General features: G+C 35.4%; 1 protein-coding gene across 1 annotated transcript in view; it reads right to left on the reverse strand.

Annotated features, from left to right (window-relative positions):
* Window positions 1–19630, reverse strand: part of LOC100373327 (protein mono-ADP-ribosyltransferase PARP4-like) — a 209758-nt gene that overhangs the window by 60811 nt on the left and 129317 nt on the right. The window contains exon 48 of the mRNA XM_085505344.1: window positions 12188–12220. Within this exon, the coding sequence (XP_085361470.1) occupies window positions 12188–12220 (33 nt within the window). The remainder of the gene's footprint in view (window positions 1–12187; window positions 12221–19630) is intronic.

Below are 19630 nucleotides of genomic sequence, written 5' to 3' on the forward strand. Positions count from 1 at the left end.
AATATTTACTCTATATACTCAACATTTAACCCATTATATCTTGCCTTTGTACCAAATTTAAACCCAATCTGAACAATCATCTCTGTAAAATGGGCAAAACACTCATAAAAAACAAAATGGCCACCAATCCGTCATTTTGAACCAAATCACAACAAGCCATGCATGGCACAGTCCCCGTTAGTTATCAAATTTAAGATATATAGATTTGTTTATAGTAATATAGCTGGAATATAACCATGTCAGGAATATGATTTTTTAACATTAAAATGATTGACATTTGTATCTGATCGTCAAACAAGTACTTGTCCATATTGAGAGATATTGCTCTGGAACAGCATTCAAAATCAGCCATTTTAAATACATGTATATACATATATATATATATATAACATGATGTATAACAAATATATAAAATTTGAATATAATCAGTCAAAGCATTTAAGAGATATGGCTCTAGAAGCCCAATCATTAAAACAAAATGGCCGCCAGTCAGCCATTTTGAGTCCAATCTGAAAAATAAAATCAAAGAAAGCATAGAAAGAACCCCTGTGTGCTGAGAGTTTTGGAGACACATTAAAAATTAATTCAAAATTACTTACACTTGAGATATTGATGGAATAGCTGAAAACTAAATATGCAAATAAGGTAACTAATATGAACAGATTTAAGTGTAACACTAATAAGGTCTGCACAATGTACCAAGTTTCATTGAAATGTGATTAGAACCAAAAAAATATTAGTTATTATGCTAATTAAAGAATTAATATGAACAGATTTTAACTCAAAATTAATCAGGCTGTCTATTGTCCTAGAGCATTTATGGACCAAGTTTTATTCAAATGTGATGATCAATACTTGAGATATCAGTATTAATTAATTATGTTAATTAGGTGATAAAGAAGCATAAATATTTACCAAAAACTAATATGGTGCGTAGTCTTAGGTTCTTTAAAAGTTTCATTGAAATCCAATGAGTGGTTTTTAGACATCAGTGCAACAGCCATAGAACAGCAAAAAATTAACTAATTATGCAAATTAGGTAATTAATAGGCACAATTATTTATCCCAAAATTAATCAGGTCTCTGCATAGTCCTAGAATATCTATGTCGCAAGTCTCATTGAAATGTGATGATGATTAGTACTTGAGATATCAGGTGAAAAGCTGAAAATTAACTAATTATGCTAATAAGATGATTAATATGCACAAATATTTACCCAAAAACTAATTAGGTCTCTGTACAGTCCTCAAGTAACTATGTACCAAGTTTCATTGAAACATGATCATTACTACTCGAAATATCAAAAGCTGAAAATTAATTAATTATGCAAATTAGGTAATTAATATGTACTGATATTACCCAAAAAACTATCAGGTCTGTGCAGTGTCATATGCCACCTATGTACCAAGTTTTATTGAAATGTTATGATTAGTACTTGAGATATCAGTGGAAAAGCCGAAAATTGATTAATCATTATGTAAATTAGGTAATTAATAATATTAACAGATTTTTACCCAAAACTAATCAAATCTGCGCATTAGTTCAGAGCATCCATGTGCCAAGTTTCATTGAAATTCAATGAGTGGTTCTTCAAAAATCAGTGGAACAGTCATAGAACAGCTTAAAATCAGTTAATTATCATGCAAATTAGGTAATTAATATTCATAGATTTTTACCCAAAACTAATCAAATCTGCGCACTAGTTCAGAGCATCCATGTGTCACATTTAATCAAAATCCAATGAGTGATTCTTTAGATATCAGTGGAACAGTCTTGGAACGGCTAAAAATCAGCTAAGTATCATGCAAATTAGGTAATTAATATTCATAGATTTTTACCAAAACCTAATCAACTCTGCGCATTATCCCAGAGCATCTACGTACCAAGTTTCACCAAAATTTGATTAGTGGTTCTTGAGATAACGGTGGAACAAAAAAGTGACATACATACATACATACATACATACATACATACATACATACATACATACATACATACATTTCTAATTTTTATTCGCAGGTATAAAAAAGATATTTACATTTCTGTTATTACATAACTAAAAAAGATAAAAATATAGGTTTACATGAAAACCAAGATATCAAATTCGAATAAATACGACGAGTAAGTATTGTTCAGGTAGGTAGTAAAGATACTATTTAAGTATTAATCGTTATAAAAAATACAGCTCTCATTGTTATTAACAAATACGATGATGATAATGTTCATAAGGGTGTTATTTCAAATAATCCGCGTAGACGAGTATATCTTTTGCAATGGATGCCAGCGCATTGTTGTTACACCACCGATACTTGAACTGGTCAACGGTATGGTTGAGATAGTGGTAGTTGTACTCTGTGTTAATTCTCCATTTTAGTCTCGCCTTAAAGGCTTGAGTGACGTCCGTTTTCGGTAGTCCTTTCATTTTCTTTACCCGTGTCACGTGGATAGCTGCTTTCAATGAGACGAGTATGTAGCATAGTAATCTATGGTTCTGTGTTATGCTCTTGCCTCTAGTGGCGCCTAGTAGATAATGTGATAGTGGTATTCTTTCTCCGTCAAATAGATTTTGTATGATGCTGTTGAACAATTTGAAGAGTGGTTCAAGTCTTGTACACTCTACAAAAATATGGACGAGATCGTCTTTATCCTGGCAAAATGGACAGTTATCTGTTTGTTGTAAACCAGACTTAACCAGAAAACCTCCAGTAGGGTATGCCCCATGAAGAAGTCGCCACTGTAAATCTCCATCTTTTTTCGTTAGCGGTGCAATGTAGCAATCTTGAAATATTGGTTTGTCGGGATCAAGAGATAACAGATCACACCAAAGTGTGCCTGGGTGGGTGGGATCTTTTATCAGTTTTCGGGTATAGATTAGAAATTTATAAATTGTGCCCTTTTCTAATTTATACAGTGGACAGTTTATTAATATGTCATTATCGTCATCTCTATAGATTAATTCAAGAGAATATGTGGTAGTCGTGACATTCGTATTTGGCGCATTGTTAGTTTTTTGTAATATTTCTTTAAATTGAGCTGGGATTGCTTTGTGTATTACATTCAATGCGATATTAAGAACACGTTTGGAGTACATATTAATATGAGGATGGAGCAGTTCAGCTGAGCGCCATTCATTACCATCGATGAGATCACCAATTTTTGTGAAGCCGGCCTCGATAAAGTGTGTGAGATTCAATGGCGTTTTCTGTAGATGGTGTAGGATTAGTTTATTGTGAAACAACGGTTCTTGACATAGATTATGCATATTAGATGGCGTATCTTTACGAATATATGTGACTGACCGCCAGGTTTTTAGTAAGTTACGATAGAAATCAGGCATATTATACGAATGTTGTGGGAATTCAGTAATAAACAATTGTTTGTCATATTTCAGGTGTTGGAACTTTCTAAGAAAGAAGTCAGTAAACATGAAACAAGGGTGACCTGGACTGAAGTAAAGATATCGCTGTATAAATTGCAGACGGTATGAAGTAATGCGCGTTGGTAGATGTGTCAGTCCTTGTCCACCCTCATTTATTGGTAAGTAGACAACTTCTGCATTTACCCAGTGTTTACCTTGCCAAAAAAAGTCAAGGAGCTTTCGTTGGACAGACTCAACAATATGTATGGGCGGGCACAGACATATCAACCCATGAAGCAATTTGGATACTACAAGGTTATTAATTACAATAGCACGCCCTCTATAGGACATGACAGGTGCATATTTGCTCCACTGACCTAGCTTTACCTCAACTTTTTCTAAGATACCGGACCAGTTTTTATCCACGAACGTGGGATTATTTCCGATATAGATACCAAGGATTTTCAACCCGTTATTGTTCCAACCTATATTAAGTGGTTTGTCAGTTCTAGTTTTCCACGCACCAACCCATAAGCCCTGCGATTTACCATAGTTGATGCGCGAGTTGCTAGCTTTCTCGTAAATTGAAAGCCACTCCTGCAGTTTGGCAAAATCGGAGTTTTCGGTGATGAAAAAACTGATATCATCAGCATATGCAGTTTGGTTTACTTTTTGTTCAGGCATGTTATCAATTATGATACCGCGGATGCCGCTTTGGGTACGAATTTTGTGCAGGAGCGGCTCGATAGCAATACTGTACAATTGTCCTGACAGTGAACATCCCTGTCGGATACCACGCATAAACTGCACGGGACTGGTCAAAGAGTCATTTATGCGAACAAGACTTTGTGTGTCGGTGTATAAAAGTCGTATATACTTAATCAGCTCTGGGCCAAACCCAAATGCTTTTAAGGTTTCTAAAAGGTATCCGTGGTGCACCCGATCAAAAGCTTTTTCTTGATCGAGGGATACAATACCCAATGTTATATTTAGTTCATTACCATATGTAACGACGTCTCTGACGAGGTGTATATTGTCGTATATCTGTCGACCAGGAATGGAATAACTTTGGTCAGAATGAATAATATCACCTAAGACGGTTTTTAAACGGAGGGATAGTGCCTTTGTTAAGATCTTATAATCAGCGCACATCAAGCTCACTGGTCGCCAATTTTTTAAAAGATTGGTGTTCCCTTTCTTTGGTAGAAGCGTTATGACCGCTCGCCTACAAGAAATAGGGAGCTGATTAACCTCGATCGAAGCTTCAAATACCTGGTGAAGATCAGTGCCCAAAATGGGCCAAAAGTGTTTGTAATATTCAACGGGCAGACCATCTATTCCCGGAGTTTTGTTGCTAGAGATTAATTTCATTGCATTTGTCAGTTCCTCGTGAGTGATAGGTGCGTCACAATTTTCACGCTTGATACTGTTCAGTTGGGGTAGATCCGCCAAGATTACATTTTGGCACTCTGGTGAGACATTGTCTGGAGAGAAAAGATCGCTGTAGAAGTCCCATGCTAGTTTTCGCATTCCACTTTGTAGTTCAGTAACTTCGCCGTTCGGTTGTTTTAGCTGCGACATCATTTTCCTATTTCCTTTGTATTTCTCAAGATCAAAGAAAAACGATGTTGGGGCGTCGTTTTCATTTAACATTTTATAGCGTGATCTAATAGCGGCTCCTTTAGATTCTGTCATCATTAATTTTTCAAGAAGTGACTTTGTTTCGTCCAGCTTGTTGCTAAGTGCAGGATTGTTAGCTATTTCCTGTTCAATAGATTTAATTTCATCATTTAATTTGATTTTATTCTGTTTGTATGTATTTGCAAGTCTAGCAGAGTATTGTTTAGTCAGCTGTTGAATTTTAAGTTTACCAATGTCCCACCATACAGATAGAGACTCAAAGCGAGCTTTTTCTCGACGCCATTTTAACCAGTACTCATTTATTATATTACAGTATTCTTGATCCTGGAGGAGGCTGAGATTGAGATGCCATACAGGATTCCGAGTACTCGTGTGATTAAAAGATACAAGTATTTTAACAGGACAGTGATCAGACATATTACAGTGTGGTTGAATTGATGATGATTTGACTCTTGATACAATAGATTTCGAGATATAAAATGTATCAATCCGCGATTTACTCTCATGCCTTGACCACGTGAATTGTTTAGCGGTAGCATGAAGAGTACGCCATGCGTCTGCGAGCTTGAAACGACGGATAATGTGTTGCAAAGATGTTGAAGAGTGAGCATGTGGTTCAGAGCTGTCAGCTCTGTCTACATTAGCATTGAGAGTACAGTTAAAGTCCCCTCCCATTATAATGGGGTCATTATTCAATCTATTAATGAGACTTTTTACGTGTTGAAAAAATTCTACACGTTCTGGGCCATTGGTGGGTGCATAAACATTTATTAAATGAACCGGGAGACCGTTGATATCAACATGAACATGCAATAGTCGTCCTGTGATCACATTGTCAACATTTAAAATAGTGAAATTTCTGTTTGGGTTTAATAATATTGCCACCCCAGCTGAGTGTGTGTTTTCGTGACTAAAAATAATCGGTCCTCTCCAGACAACTTGCCAAGTAGATTCATCGGATTGGATGGTGTGTGTTTCTTGTAGAAAATAAAATGAACTAGGATGATTAATTTTGAGAAACTCGAAAAGTTGGTATCGTTTAAATGCGTCACGACATCCATGGACGTTCCATGTCAGCGCAGATACATCAGCCATGTACGAAACAGAGAACAAGACCAGGAAAAACCAATTCAATATCTTGTACACTTGTTACACACTCAGGCATAACATAGAATAGTTGAAAACCAACTATGAGAACCAGTTTCAAGTTTGATTTTAAAATATTAAACAATGCCTGATATAGGAAAAACACAGATAACGACGTTGTTGTCATGGTGACAATAGCTTGTACACTTGTTACACATTCAGGTGTAACATGGAATGGTTGAAACCCAACTATGAGAACCAGTTTCAAGTTTGATTTTAAAATATTAAAAGATACGTTATATAGACATAGCCCAGATAACGACGTTGTTGCCCTGGTGAACATGGTTTGTACACTTGTTACACATTCAGGTGTAACATGGAATAGTTGAAACCCAACTATGAGAACCAGTTTCAAGTTTGATTTTAAAATATTAAACAGTGCCTGATATAGGAAAAACACAGATAACGACGTTGTTGTCATGGTGACAATAGCTTGTACACTTGTTACACATTCAGGTGTAACATGGAATAGTTGAAACCCAACTATGAGAACCAGTTTCAAGTTTGATTTTAAAATATTAAAAAATACGTTATATAGACACAGCCCAGATAACGACGTTGTTGCCATGGTGAACATGGTTTGTACACTTGTTACACACTCAGGTGTAACATAGAATAGTTGAAACCCAACTATGAGAACCAGTTTCAATTTTGATTTTAAAATATTAAAAGATGCGTGAGATAGACACAGCCCAGATAACGACGTTGTTGCCATGGTGAACATAGTTTGTACACTTGTTACACACTCGGGTGTAACATAGGATAGTTGAAATTCAACTATGAGAACCAGTTTCAATTTTGATTTTAAAATATTAAAAGATGCGTGAGATAGACACAGCCCAGATAACGACGTTGTTGCCATGGTGAACATGGTTTGTACACTTGTTACACACTCGGGTGTAACATAGGAGAGTTGAAATTCAACTATGAGAACCAGTTTCAATTTTGATTTTAAAATATTAAACGATGCGTGATATAGACACAGCCCAGATAACGACGTTGCTGTCATGGTGACAATAGCTTGTACACTCGTTACACACTCAGGTGTAACATAGAATAGTTGAAAGTCAGCTGTGAAACCAAAAACTGTGTATATAGTATTAAGCAATGAGCAATGTAAAAAATTGCCACAGAGTACAAACATTGCTGCTACGGTGATAGTTGACACACCAGTTCCAATCTTTGATGTAACATAAAAGAGTTCAACATCAACTCCGGAATTAATTTCCAGGCATGGTTTTACATTATTAAACCATGAACAGAGTAGACAATACCCAAAGAGCTCGGACGTTGTTGCTATGGTGAACATAGCTGGCAAAATTATCATACAAATAACGGAGGATAGTTGAATATCGACTGCAAGAGCAATCTGCATGTTTGATTTTATAATATCAACGACTGAGCAGTACAGATTATACCCAAGAAGCATTGTTGCCATAGTGACCATACCTGAAAGACTAGTAGCAGAGCAGAGTTTCATTTCAACTGTGAAAACACTCCCCAAAATCGATTTGATGATTGTGACAAATAAGGATATTAAATAGCACAATGTAGGCAAGAAGACAGAAGTTAAAATCTGACAAGCAATGACTATGAAGAACATATATCCAGTTATTGGAACAATAAATAATATAATAAAACTATGACTCATATATGGATGAATATGAGAACAACAAATAGACCATTGATACGTCACAAGTGGAGAGTCCATTATTATAGTTGATACAATTACTGTTTATCTCGTTTTGACCTTCTACTACAGGTAGTAGAAATACCACGTTTTTTATCGAGGATTTCATTGCTCCGTTTGTTTTCAACTGGTGTTCTTGTGATCCCAATATTTTTAGCGATTCTGCAGGATAGTCGTTGGATGCGGACCTTTTCCTTGGAAGGCAGGTCATTGTTTTTGCGGAAATCAGTTAGCGATCTTATTAGTAAGCGGAGGTCAGGACAAAACTGGCTTGCTTGTTCCATAAGATGTTTTGAGTTGTAGGACTCGTCTAGAAATTTCTGCAAAGAGTCATGTGGAAGTAGAGAAACTTCTAAATCAGCTGCACTCTCCTCCTGGAGAAATTGGGACACATCTGACACGTCAGAAGCGACAGACTCCACATCGTCCATGTCGTGAAAGGGAAAGGATGATGAGGTCTGCTTCCTGTCAAAGACATCAATGGGCGTTGCAGTGACAGCAGCGTAAGAGAGAGGAGAAGCGGAGAGGGTTTGTACCTCTGCCGCACCAGTGGTAGTTGTTGAGCCGTTTGGTTCAGATTCAGTTGAGCGAGTGGTTGTGTCAATTGTTTCAGTGGAATGCGGGTCTGTTTGAATGAGTGACGGTGTGGGTGTATTGTCATTGACACACTCATTTTGAGAGGCATCATTTGCATTAGAAAGGACTGAACGCGTGGCAGATTGTTTGTTTTGAGCTGGTTCAGATGACGTTGTGTCGATCGCTTCGTTCATATTTGTGTCTTTACTTATATTAACGTTTTGTATGGTATCGATTGTGTTGTTTTCACTATCTGTAACATTATCGATTTGCATATCATTTGGGGGAGTGCTATCGTCATGGTTTGGGTTTTGATTTACGTTATTATCGTTTTGAATACCAGTTTGTGGGTTTGTATTGTTAGTGACTGCGGGTGTAGGTACAGGTGTTATAGTCTGAATACAGTTACGTTGAGTGTGGCCTTTTTTGTGGCATTTATAACAAATAATTTCGTCCGTTGACAAATAAATACGATAAGTACGCTCCTCAAAAACGATATTAAGAACACCTTCTAGTTTATCCTGATCGCACAGCATGTATACTTGTCTGCGAAAACTTTTAACATGTCTCAAATTGGGACTTTTGCAGCCTAGTGGGATTGTATTTATTTTGCTCACTACTTTACCATACCGTAAAAGTTGTTCTTGTAGTAGGTAATCGGGTATAAACGGGGGTACACCAGATAGCACGACTTTCGTTGCGGGTTTCACGAGTGGTTGTACAGTAATAAATGTGTGCTCAATTCCACACCCAGATGCACACACAGATTCGGCAGACTCAAGTGAATTAAAGAAAACAATTACGCTGCCATTAGCACGAGAAGCTGCAACAATTTTTTCCGGACCACAAAGCTGTGAGAAAGCCTCAACATATTTTTCAATTTTAACGCCATCCAGTGACATGCATTTAACTCCATGTTTTCGTGTCAACCCGGCAAAGGGGTTGACACGTGTACTCGTCATGGAGGCGGCCATCTTGGCAGGCCTCTTGACGAGTAACACAAACAGAGAAAACTAAAACAACGGAGAACAAGGCAGATTTTTGCCAAAAAAACCAAGAGAAGCACCAACCAAAAACGGGAAGGTTACAAAAAAGGTGCAGTGAAATAAAGTGTAATAACTGACCTATAAAAGGATGAAAAATCGATTTACCAGGAGAGCGACGTGAAGGCGTGTGTATGCTCATTTACATACATACATACATACATACATACATACATACAGACATACAGACATACAGACAGGGTAACTGCAAAGACTCCCTTTTGTGCTTCGCACACGGGAGTCAATGACGTGCATCAGGTACCTGTAATGTCTAATGTATGTTATACGTTTGAACAAAATCCATCCATAAATGCAAGAAATGCTTGATATTTGAGGATTTTCCTAGCACAAAAATGGCCACCATTTGGCCATTTTGAAAAGGATCGTCAAACCAATATATCTGTCTATCTATGACATGATGTATAATGAATATTAAAAATTTGAATATAATCAGTCAAAACAAGTCGGAGATATGGGTCTAGAAGCCATTCATTAAAACAAAATGGCCGCCAGACAGCCATTTTGATTCTGATCTGAAAAATACAAGCCATGCATGGCACAGTCCCTGTCAGTTATAAAATTTAAGATATATAGTAATATAGCTGGAATATAACCATGTCAGGAATATGATTTTTTAACATTAAAATGATTGACATTTGTATCTGATCGTCAAACAAGTACTTGTCCATATTGAGAGATATTGCTCTGGAACAGCATTCAAAATCAGCCATTTTTAATACATGTATATATATATATATATATATATATATATATATATATATATATATATATATATATAACATGATGTATAACGAATATATAAAATTTAAATATAATAAGTCAAAGCATTTAAGAAATATGGCTCTAGAAGCCCAATCATTAAAACAAAATGGCCGCCAGTCAGCCATTTTGAATCCAATCTGAAAAATAAAATGACAAGCATCAGGAACCCGTAGTGTCTAATGTACAGTGTATGTACCAAGTTTGAACGAAATCCACCCATAAATGCTTGATATTTGATGATTTTTTAGCACAAAAATGACCACCATTCGGCCATTTTGAATAGAATGGTCAAACCAATATATCTGTCTATCTATGACATGATGTATAATGAATATTTAAAATTTTAAAATACTATCAGTCAAAACAAGTCAGAGATATGGGTCTAGAAGCCAATTCATTAAAACAAAATGGCCACCAGACAGACATTTTGAATCCGATCTGAAAAATAAATGATGTGCATCAGGAACCTGTAATGTCTAATATATGTACCAAATTTGAACGAAATTTATCCATAAATGCCAGAAATGCTTGATATTTGATGATTGTTTAGCACAAAAAAGGCCACCATTTGGTCATTTTGAATAGGATCGTCAAACCAATATATCTGTCTATCTATGACATGATGTATAATGAATATTTAAAATTTGAACATAATCAGTGAAAGCAAGTCAGAGATATGGCACGAGAACCACATTCATTAATACAAAATGGCCGCCAGTCGGCCATTTTGAATCTTATCTGAAAAACAAAATTATTTGCATCAAGATCTTATAATGTCTAATGTATATACCAAGTTTGAACAAAATCCATCTGTAAACAGCCGAGAAATGGTTGATTTTTAGTATTTTTTAGCACAAAAATGGCCGCCATTCGGCCATCTTGAAACAGATCGTAAAACAAAACGATGTGCATCAAGGTCCTATAATGTCTAATGTATATACCAAGTTTGAACAAAATCCATCTGTAAACAGCGAAGAAAAGCTTTATTTTGAAGATTTTTAGCACAAAAATGGCCGCCATTGGGCCATCTTGAAACAAATTGATGTGCATATGTATAATTTCATGTATGATGTATGTGTGAAGTTTGATTGTGATTGGTTGAGGCATTTCTAAGATACAGGTCCGGACGCACGCACAGACGCACACACGCACGCACGAACACACGGAGGTCAAAACATAAGTCCCCGTTTTCGGACTGCGTTCGAACGGGGACTAAAAAAAAAATTATGTGCATCAGTGACCCCCCATGACTGCTGCCAATGCCAAGTTTGAATGAATTCAGTCAAGCCATGTCTGACGAACGGTTGATGACATGTCCAAAAGTTAAGTGTTTTTTGGGACAAAAATGGCTGCCAAATCAAAAATAAATCGATGTGCACGTCTCTCATTATGACTTGTCTTTGTACCAGCTTTGAAGAAAATCTATCCAGGCATCTCTGAGAAATTACGATGGATGCATAGAAGGAACCCAAAACATGAGTCCCTGTTTTGGGCCTGTCAAACAGGGAACAATAATTACCCCAGAGCATCAGGTTTTACCTCACCTCTATAGAAATCTCTAGAAATACAAATATTTAACACAAAGAACTCAAAACAGTTTACTTGATTTAAATCTGCCAGGTCTTTTCCCTGCAATAATTGGTCAGTTTCTATCACATGACTTTATAATTACAATAGGCATTGTACATGACCTGGTACACCTTTGGAATTTCTCAACAGTTTTCTCCCAAAAAATGCAAGTAGTAAATGCATGACATTCAATGTTAGTAATTATTGCTGTTATAAGAATATAACCATTAGAAAATACCAGGATATATGAATGGGGTGGGGTGGGGGTGAGGGTGGGGGTGGGGGTAAGGCATACTCAGCAACAATTTTCATTCTTTCATATAGTGACAAAGTAATGTTACTGTAAAAATGAAGATTCAGAGCAATGTATAATGTACTGACCTCTGGATCTTTCACCAAAACCCATACTGAAGGCTGGAAAAACATTAATAGAAAAAAGACAAGGTTACAAAGGTAATGAAATCCTATAGAACATGTATAGTCCTATAAGATTTGACACAAAATTCTATAGGAATCAATGAGTCCTATACAATTTGACATAGCCAGTCTTATAGCACTAGAACTATGAAATTCCTATATGAATTTAAACTATTTCAAAAATAACTTTCCTACATGTTACTATAGGGTAGCTCAACTATTGACAATGTTTCTATAGAAATCTATCAATTTACAGGTTTATAAATTAATATATACCTACAAATACCCTCATATTTATAGGTTTACATTCAAAATGATATAATGTGTTTCTATAGACCTATGACTTACATGTTTGCATATGTGGAACATGTTACCGAGATTCACATTATTCCTTTAAACAAGACATGAAATGTCACAGTCCCCGTTATTTGATTATAAAGTACAGGTAGTACAAGGAACATCTGAAAACAGGTGAATAAATATGTACTTTTTACGGGTACAACTCATCATAAAGTGATTTCCCATAATCTAGTTTTGTACTGACAACTAAAAACTTACACAAGTGCAACAAAACTATTTGTCATACATGTATACTTGCTCAAGAAACTGCATTCATAAATATGAGTGAACCTTGATGTACATGACTTCTTTGTTAATCAAGTCTTTAGTATATTACCAGGACCTGAGTTTGTTTCAACATCACCACTGGGCATCAGAATCATTCTCATGTTGTCAAATACAATTTGTTATTAATACAGTGAGGTTTATTTAATATATAAAATGTTTTCATTGTACATAGAACAACATCTGTTAATTTAAACAATTGTAAAAGCTATGTTTTTAGAGCAAGTACATGTACATGTAATAATTAAGAAAGCCAGTAGTGATAAAGGTTGGTCTGCTCATAACCTTCAATGGAGAAGTAACAATAAAAGTCTTTTTAGTGCAGTGATATTATTGCATTTCAATCATTATTAATGGGTATAAAATACTGTAAACCATTTAATTTTCACTTCTAGATATATTCAGGATTTTATGAAATTTGTGTACAACATTTCAATAAAGTCCCTGACACTCCATGTTGTAGGAACCCAGAAAAAATTGCCTTGCGAAATTGAAGCAGTTCACAGCACCACTGTAAAAAAAAAAAAAAAAAAAAAAGTTTAAAATGAGAATTGTCCAAGATATACACATGTGGGTTCATAAGACATATGTATGCGGTCTCTATAAAAAAGAAAGAAATGAGCTTCTCAAAAATTTGATGCTACCTCCAAAACTTCCTGACAAAGAAAAAATAGTTGCAATACTAAACAATGGTAGTAAAAAATTAGCTCCTCAAATTGCTAAGTACATAGATAATTGTTTTAAAATCAGGGAGAACAACCTGAAAAAAGTACTACCAGCTGCCTCAAAATGAATAAAAACATTTACTTTCATTTATTATATTTTATTAATACCTTTGTTTTATACTCTTTTAATTTCATTTAAATTTTTTTTTTTTTTTTTCATTGCTATACCTTTATTGTATCCTTCAATCAAAGTCCCATAGAGGATACGATAACAATAAAGATGATTATTATTATTACCAATCTGAGTGGTTCTAGAGATTAGTATCACAAGATTTTACTCTCCGTGATTCAATAACAGCCCGATGTATATATCGCTGTGTTGATCAGGCGAACTAATTGACAATGGCCCTACAGGTATCGCTATGCAATCACAGTAGTTTTGTATTCTTGCATTTCGACCATGGAAAAATATTTGTTTTTGAGAGTGGCCGAGTTATTAGAAGAAAAACAGAAACTATTTTTTTTAGTATAAATTCTAGTAACTGAAATGCAGGATTGAAAAAGAACAAGACAATACGCAAGATTGATAAACCTTCAGCGAGCACTCCTGAAATTTCAGATCATTGGTACCATATTTTTTATTGCTCAATCACTTGACCCTGTATGGCACAAGATTGCAAGCTTCTATCATAAAATTGGGTTATTTATTTGATGCAAGGAAACATGCATTCACAGCAGACGGAAATTCGTTTGAGATGTTACTGGATTTTTGTATTCAGTTTTCCATTTCAACCACCATCATCACTTAGTAAGCTGAGATCGCGCATTGGGATACTGACTGTGCATAAATGCGCAGTGTAGTGCCACCAGAAGACCGATTGTTTGAGAATATTTTGCACCATTACGCCATTTCAAATATTATATTAATTCACAGACAACAAAATAAAGATTTTCAATAACATACAAATTTTCCCACAATTGATGATTGTATGGCAATTACATGCCTTCGCCAGTTTTACTTTGGAAGAAGTTGGAAACATAACAGACAAGTCAATGTCAATGACATGTCCCCATTCCGTTCATATTTGAGTGACATATACATTCAAAGCAGATCATGACCGAAATGCACCTGCATATGTATAACACATTGTACTAAATCTGAACAAAATCCATCCATGCATGACTGAGATCTGGTTCCGGAATTGTGAAAATACGTGATTTTAATGCATTTTTGGTCTTAAAATGGCCATCATTCAGCTATTGTTAAGCGGATCATGAAACAAATGCACATATCTATTTGTGACATGATGTACCATGTGTGTGTGAAGTTTGAACTTGATCAATCCAGACATGTCTCGGATACGGATCCAGAACTGAATTTTTTAAAACAAAATGGCCGCCAGTCGGCCATTTCGAACTTGATCCGAAAAAAAAAAAATGACGTGCATCAAGGTCCTATTATGTTTAATGTATGTACCAAATTTGAATGAAATCCGTCCATGCATAACTGAGATCTGGATCCGGAATGGTGAAAATGTGCGATTTCAATGCATTTTCGGCCTTAAAGCGGCCGCCATTTGGCTATCGTTAATGGGATCATGAAACAAATGCACATACATATTTGTGACATGACGTACCTTGTGTGTGTGAAGTTTGAACTTGATCAATCCAGACATGTTTCGGATACGGATCCAGAACTGAATTCTTTAAAACAAAATGGCCGCCAGTCGGCCATTTCGAACTTGATCCGGAAAAAAAAATGACGTGCATCAAGGCCCTATTATGTTTAATGTATGTACCAAATTTGAACGAAATCCGTCCATGCATAACTGAGATCCGTGTCCGGAATGGTGAAAATGTGCGATTTTGATGCATTTTCGGCCTTAAAATAGCCGCTATTCGGCTATCGTTAATCGGATCATGAAAAAAATGCATGTGCATATGTCCCATATAATGTGTGATGTATGAGTGAAGTTTGAACTTAATCGGTCCTTGCATGTTTGAGATACAGGTGATCACGGACGGACGGACGCACGCACGCACGCACGCACGGACGGACGCACGGACGGACGCACACAGGGCAAAACATAAGTCCCCGTTTTCGGACTACGTCCGAACGGGGACTAAAAAGGGGCTACATGGCTACATCTTGTTGTTTTTTTTTGAATTTTAATCGAACATGATTTTTTAATTTTTTTTTACAAATGTCTATTTTAGAAACAAAAACAATAAATGTGTAGGTAGGCATTTTAACAATTGCACAATTAATATTGGATGAAAACGTCATTACCGATATAAATCATTCTGTTCAAACAATTAAAAATAAGATCACATTTAATTTAGTCAGTTTTCATAATGAAATACATAATAACATGTACTTATAAATTTGAATAAGGTTCAATGGCCTTTTCATTTAGTGCCAGTTTATACACCATAAAACCTCTGGTTTAGGTGTCACACTCAGAGAAGAGTGAAAGGCCTTTGGTTCATAGGCACTGCGAAATGTTGGAATTGAATCCCCCCCCCCCAAAAAAATATCACATAATGTAATATGCATTATTTTTTTATAATTTTGTTGATAACGAAAGTAAAGTATGTTCTAAAAGAAGTTTCGAATAAATACAAACACGAATACATTGCTTAGTGGTTAGTACCGGTAGCAAATGATCACGGCAGCACAATCTGGTCATTCTGTGTTTCGCAAGTGAATAACTTACTTGTTTTCGAAGTAATTCGTTGAATTTTTATGAATTGGAAGTAATATTCAACTTAGTTTCATCATAAACGAATGATTTCGGTCGAATGTAAATGCTCGAAGAGATACAATATCCGCCATGTTCCTATTTACACGTGGCTCATTTAAATATGTTAATGACGGTTCAGTGACCTCGTGGTGAACGCAAGGCGGTACTGTAGAGATTCACCGATGTTGTACAAGATCTTTATGCTTTGATTTTGACGGGGAAAACGATATGATTTTTTTTTTTAATCCAAAATTTAGTTGTTTTCAAAAAATAAACTGAGCATTCAAAGAATAATTTAACATTGTTCACAGAAATAACAGCTCATAGTCGAAACGAAGCTTACCCATTCAGGCTATTCACAATAACATCATACTCTTGGATAGGTGTCAATGACTACGATAAATGAAATATCCAAAATATTAAAAAAAAAAAACTGCCGAAAAAACGCCGGGTGATTTCATAGTCTGTTGCAGACTACTCGACCGACCGTTCATACACGCGTTGTCACTGTACATCCGCCATGTTGAATCGCAGGAGATCGGCAAAATCTTCATTACAACTAACAGTTTAATGCTCACAACATAAAAAATACGAATATAATCATAGGCAACCTACTATTATATAATGAATAAATTGATCGATACAGAGACACACACACACCCCCACCCCCCACCCCCGAGTTGTGGATATTTCGGAAATCGCGACACAAGCAAAAGACCGGATAACGATTTACCGTAGTTGAAAACTATGTCCCCCATGTACAATAATTTGACAGTTTACAAACTAGTTGCGTAGATTGGAGACAATTATTTGCTTTTTTGGCTTTTCACAAGAATAATAAAGCTGGCAATCATCATAATATTCACGTCCGTACGTCACGAAATGTACACCAATCGTACCCCAATATACATTCAATTTTGTTGAAACTGGAGAACTTACCTTTGCAAACACGTCTCTTATGCCGCCTTCTTAAAGTTCTTGGAATCAAACAACGTTACTAGTTCTTCTAGTAACTAGTGAATGAGACCACTGAGCCGAACAGAACACATGTATAAACAGTACTATACTAAATTGCACGCAATGGAGAAATCACGTGCCGTAATAACAGCAGCGTTACTCACAGATCTAATCTACTGTAAAATATTTTATTTCAGCTGGATTATCATTCGCTGAAAAGACTTTTTCTGGGTGTTTTGTATTGAATTTATTTTCATTGATTTTCGACAAGTTGACTGTAAAATATAAGAAAAGGGTATATTCGCTGGATTTTATTTTAACTGAAACATTCCTTCAGCGAAAATAGCAAAAAAATGTTGCAAGCAAAAATAAAGTATTTTACAGTAATTAATTTATTCTGAGCATGCGCAGACGTTCTGTCAATGTTGCCAGGAGAGGTAATTTTTGAAGAAAATCGTGAAAAAGACCCACTTGTAATTTTCAGATCTGGAAAAAAAATTACATGCATACTCAGCAGAGACTTGTTTATCAACCTGCCAAGTTTCACTGATATCTGCTGTTGAATTTCTGAGAAAATGTTGGAGACGGAAAAATGGACATAACCTGAATTATAAAGTCCCTTTTTCAGGCTGCGCCTAAACGGGGACTAACAAATGTTCTTAAGACTATGACAGGAATTTCATTAAAAACTCTTACTTTGTATGACATGTATTTTTTTGTGTTTGTTATTATTTGGCAATACATCTTATTTTTTTATTGTTTGAACAGGAATTTGGCATTCACAATAACTTGAACCTTTTCACCACCAGTTCCCTCTTTTCATCACAAAATAGTCCTGTCTGCACCCTCTTTGAGGAGATTGGAAGAAAAATAGCCAAATGTTTCAAGTAATAACTAAAAATTGACTCAAATTTTGTCTGTTGGTTCTAAAATTAGGGTTCATTTCCAGAAATATTGGAGAATATAAGAACAAGCAGCCTATCGGCTGAGATAGCTCCGCTGTTAGCAATGCATATTTCAATTAAAGTACTGAAGACATCATTAGAAAACAGTTTTTAACAAGAAGTCGAAAATATCACTTTTTACCAAAAATTACAAAAATATTCACCAAAATTAGAGAATTGAAGATATCATCACAAAATGAACAAATCTGAGAGAGGTCCACATGTAGTACCTATATATGTAATATCAAAGCAATCGGACTTGCGGTTTTTAACAAGAAGTCGAAAATATCACTTTTTACCAAAAATTACAAAAATATTCACCAAAATTAGAGAATTGAAGATATCATCACAAAATGAACAAATCTGAGAGAGGTCCACATGTAGTACCTATATATGTAATATCAAAGCAATCGCACTTGCAGTTTTTAACAAGAAGTCGAAAATATCACTTTTTACCAAAAATGACAAGAATATTCACCAAAATTAGAGAATTGAAGATATCATCACGAAATGAACAAATCTAAGAGGTCCACATGTAGTACCTATATATGTAGTATCAAAGCAATTGGACTTGCGGTTTTTAACAAGAAGTCGAAAATATCACTTTTTACCAAAAATGACAAAAATATTCACCAAAATTAGAGAATTGAAGATATCATCACGAAACGAACAAATCTGAGAGGTCCACATGTAGTACCTATATATGTAATATCAAAGCAATCGGACTTGTGGTTTTTAACAAAAAGTCGAAAATATCACTTTTTACCAAAAATGACAAAAATATTCACCAAAATTAGAGAATTGAAGATATCATCACGAAACGAACAAATCTGAGAGGTGCACATGTAGTACCTATATATGTAATATCACCAAAAAATATTCACCAAAATTAGAGAATTGAAGATATCAACATGAAATGAACAAACCTAAGTAAGGTCTACCCAAGGTACATATACACGAAGTATCAAAGCATTCAGGCTTGTAGTTTTCAAGAAGAAGTCGAAAAGGTAAAACATTGACACAGACGACGACGGACGACGACGGACAATCACTCATATGATAAGTGCTGAAAAATTTGGATGAGAAAGTCTGGTGGTGAAAGAGTTAAAGATGCAATGCAGATGAGATCATATTGATATTGATGTTTGATACTATGAGGTTAATAACCTTATTATTATACATCTTTTCCTCCCAGAAATACACTAAATCCAAAACATTTACAACAGATTTAACGAAGTTTTTTGTGTGGGGTTCGGTATAACCCTGGGAGCAGCCATGTTTGTTTTTTTAATATTAGGACTCTTACACACGTGTTCATTCCATATTCCATGTTTCCTAATATGGCAGGATGAAAATACCCCATAAAATACTAGACTCGCTGTAACTTATGGCATTACGGTGACAGATGTATAATAATATATATTGATGTATCTACATTGGACTGTCATTTGCATGTTAGTGGTTTGCTTTTTA

Source organism: Saccoglossus kowalevskii, chromosome 11, assembly GCF_978046115.1.
Source record: "Saccoglossus kowalevskii chromosome 11, keSacKowa6.1, whole genome shotgun sequence".
Lineage (NCBI taxonomy): Eukaryota > Metazoa > Hemichordata > Enteropneusta > Harrimaniidae > Saccoglossus > Saccoglossus kowalevskii.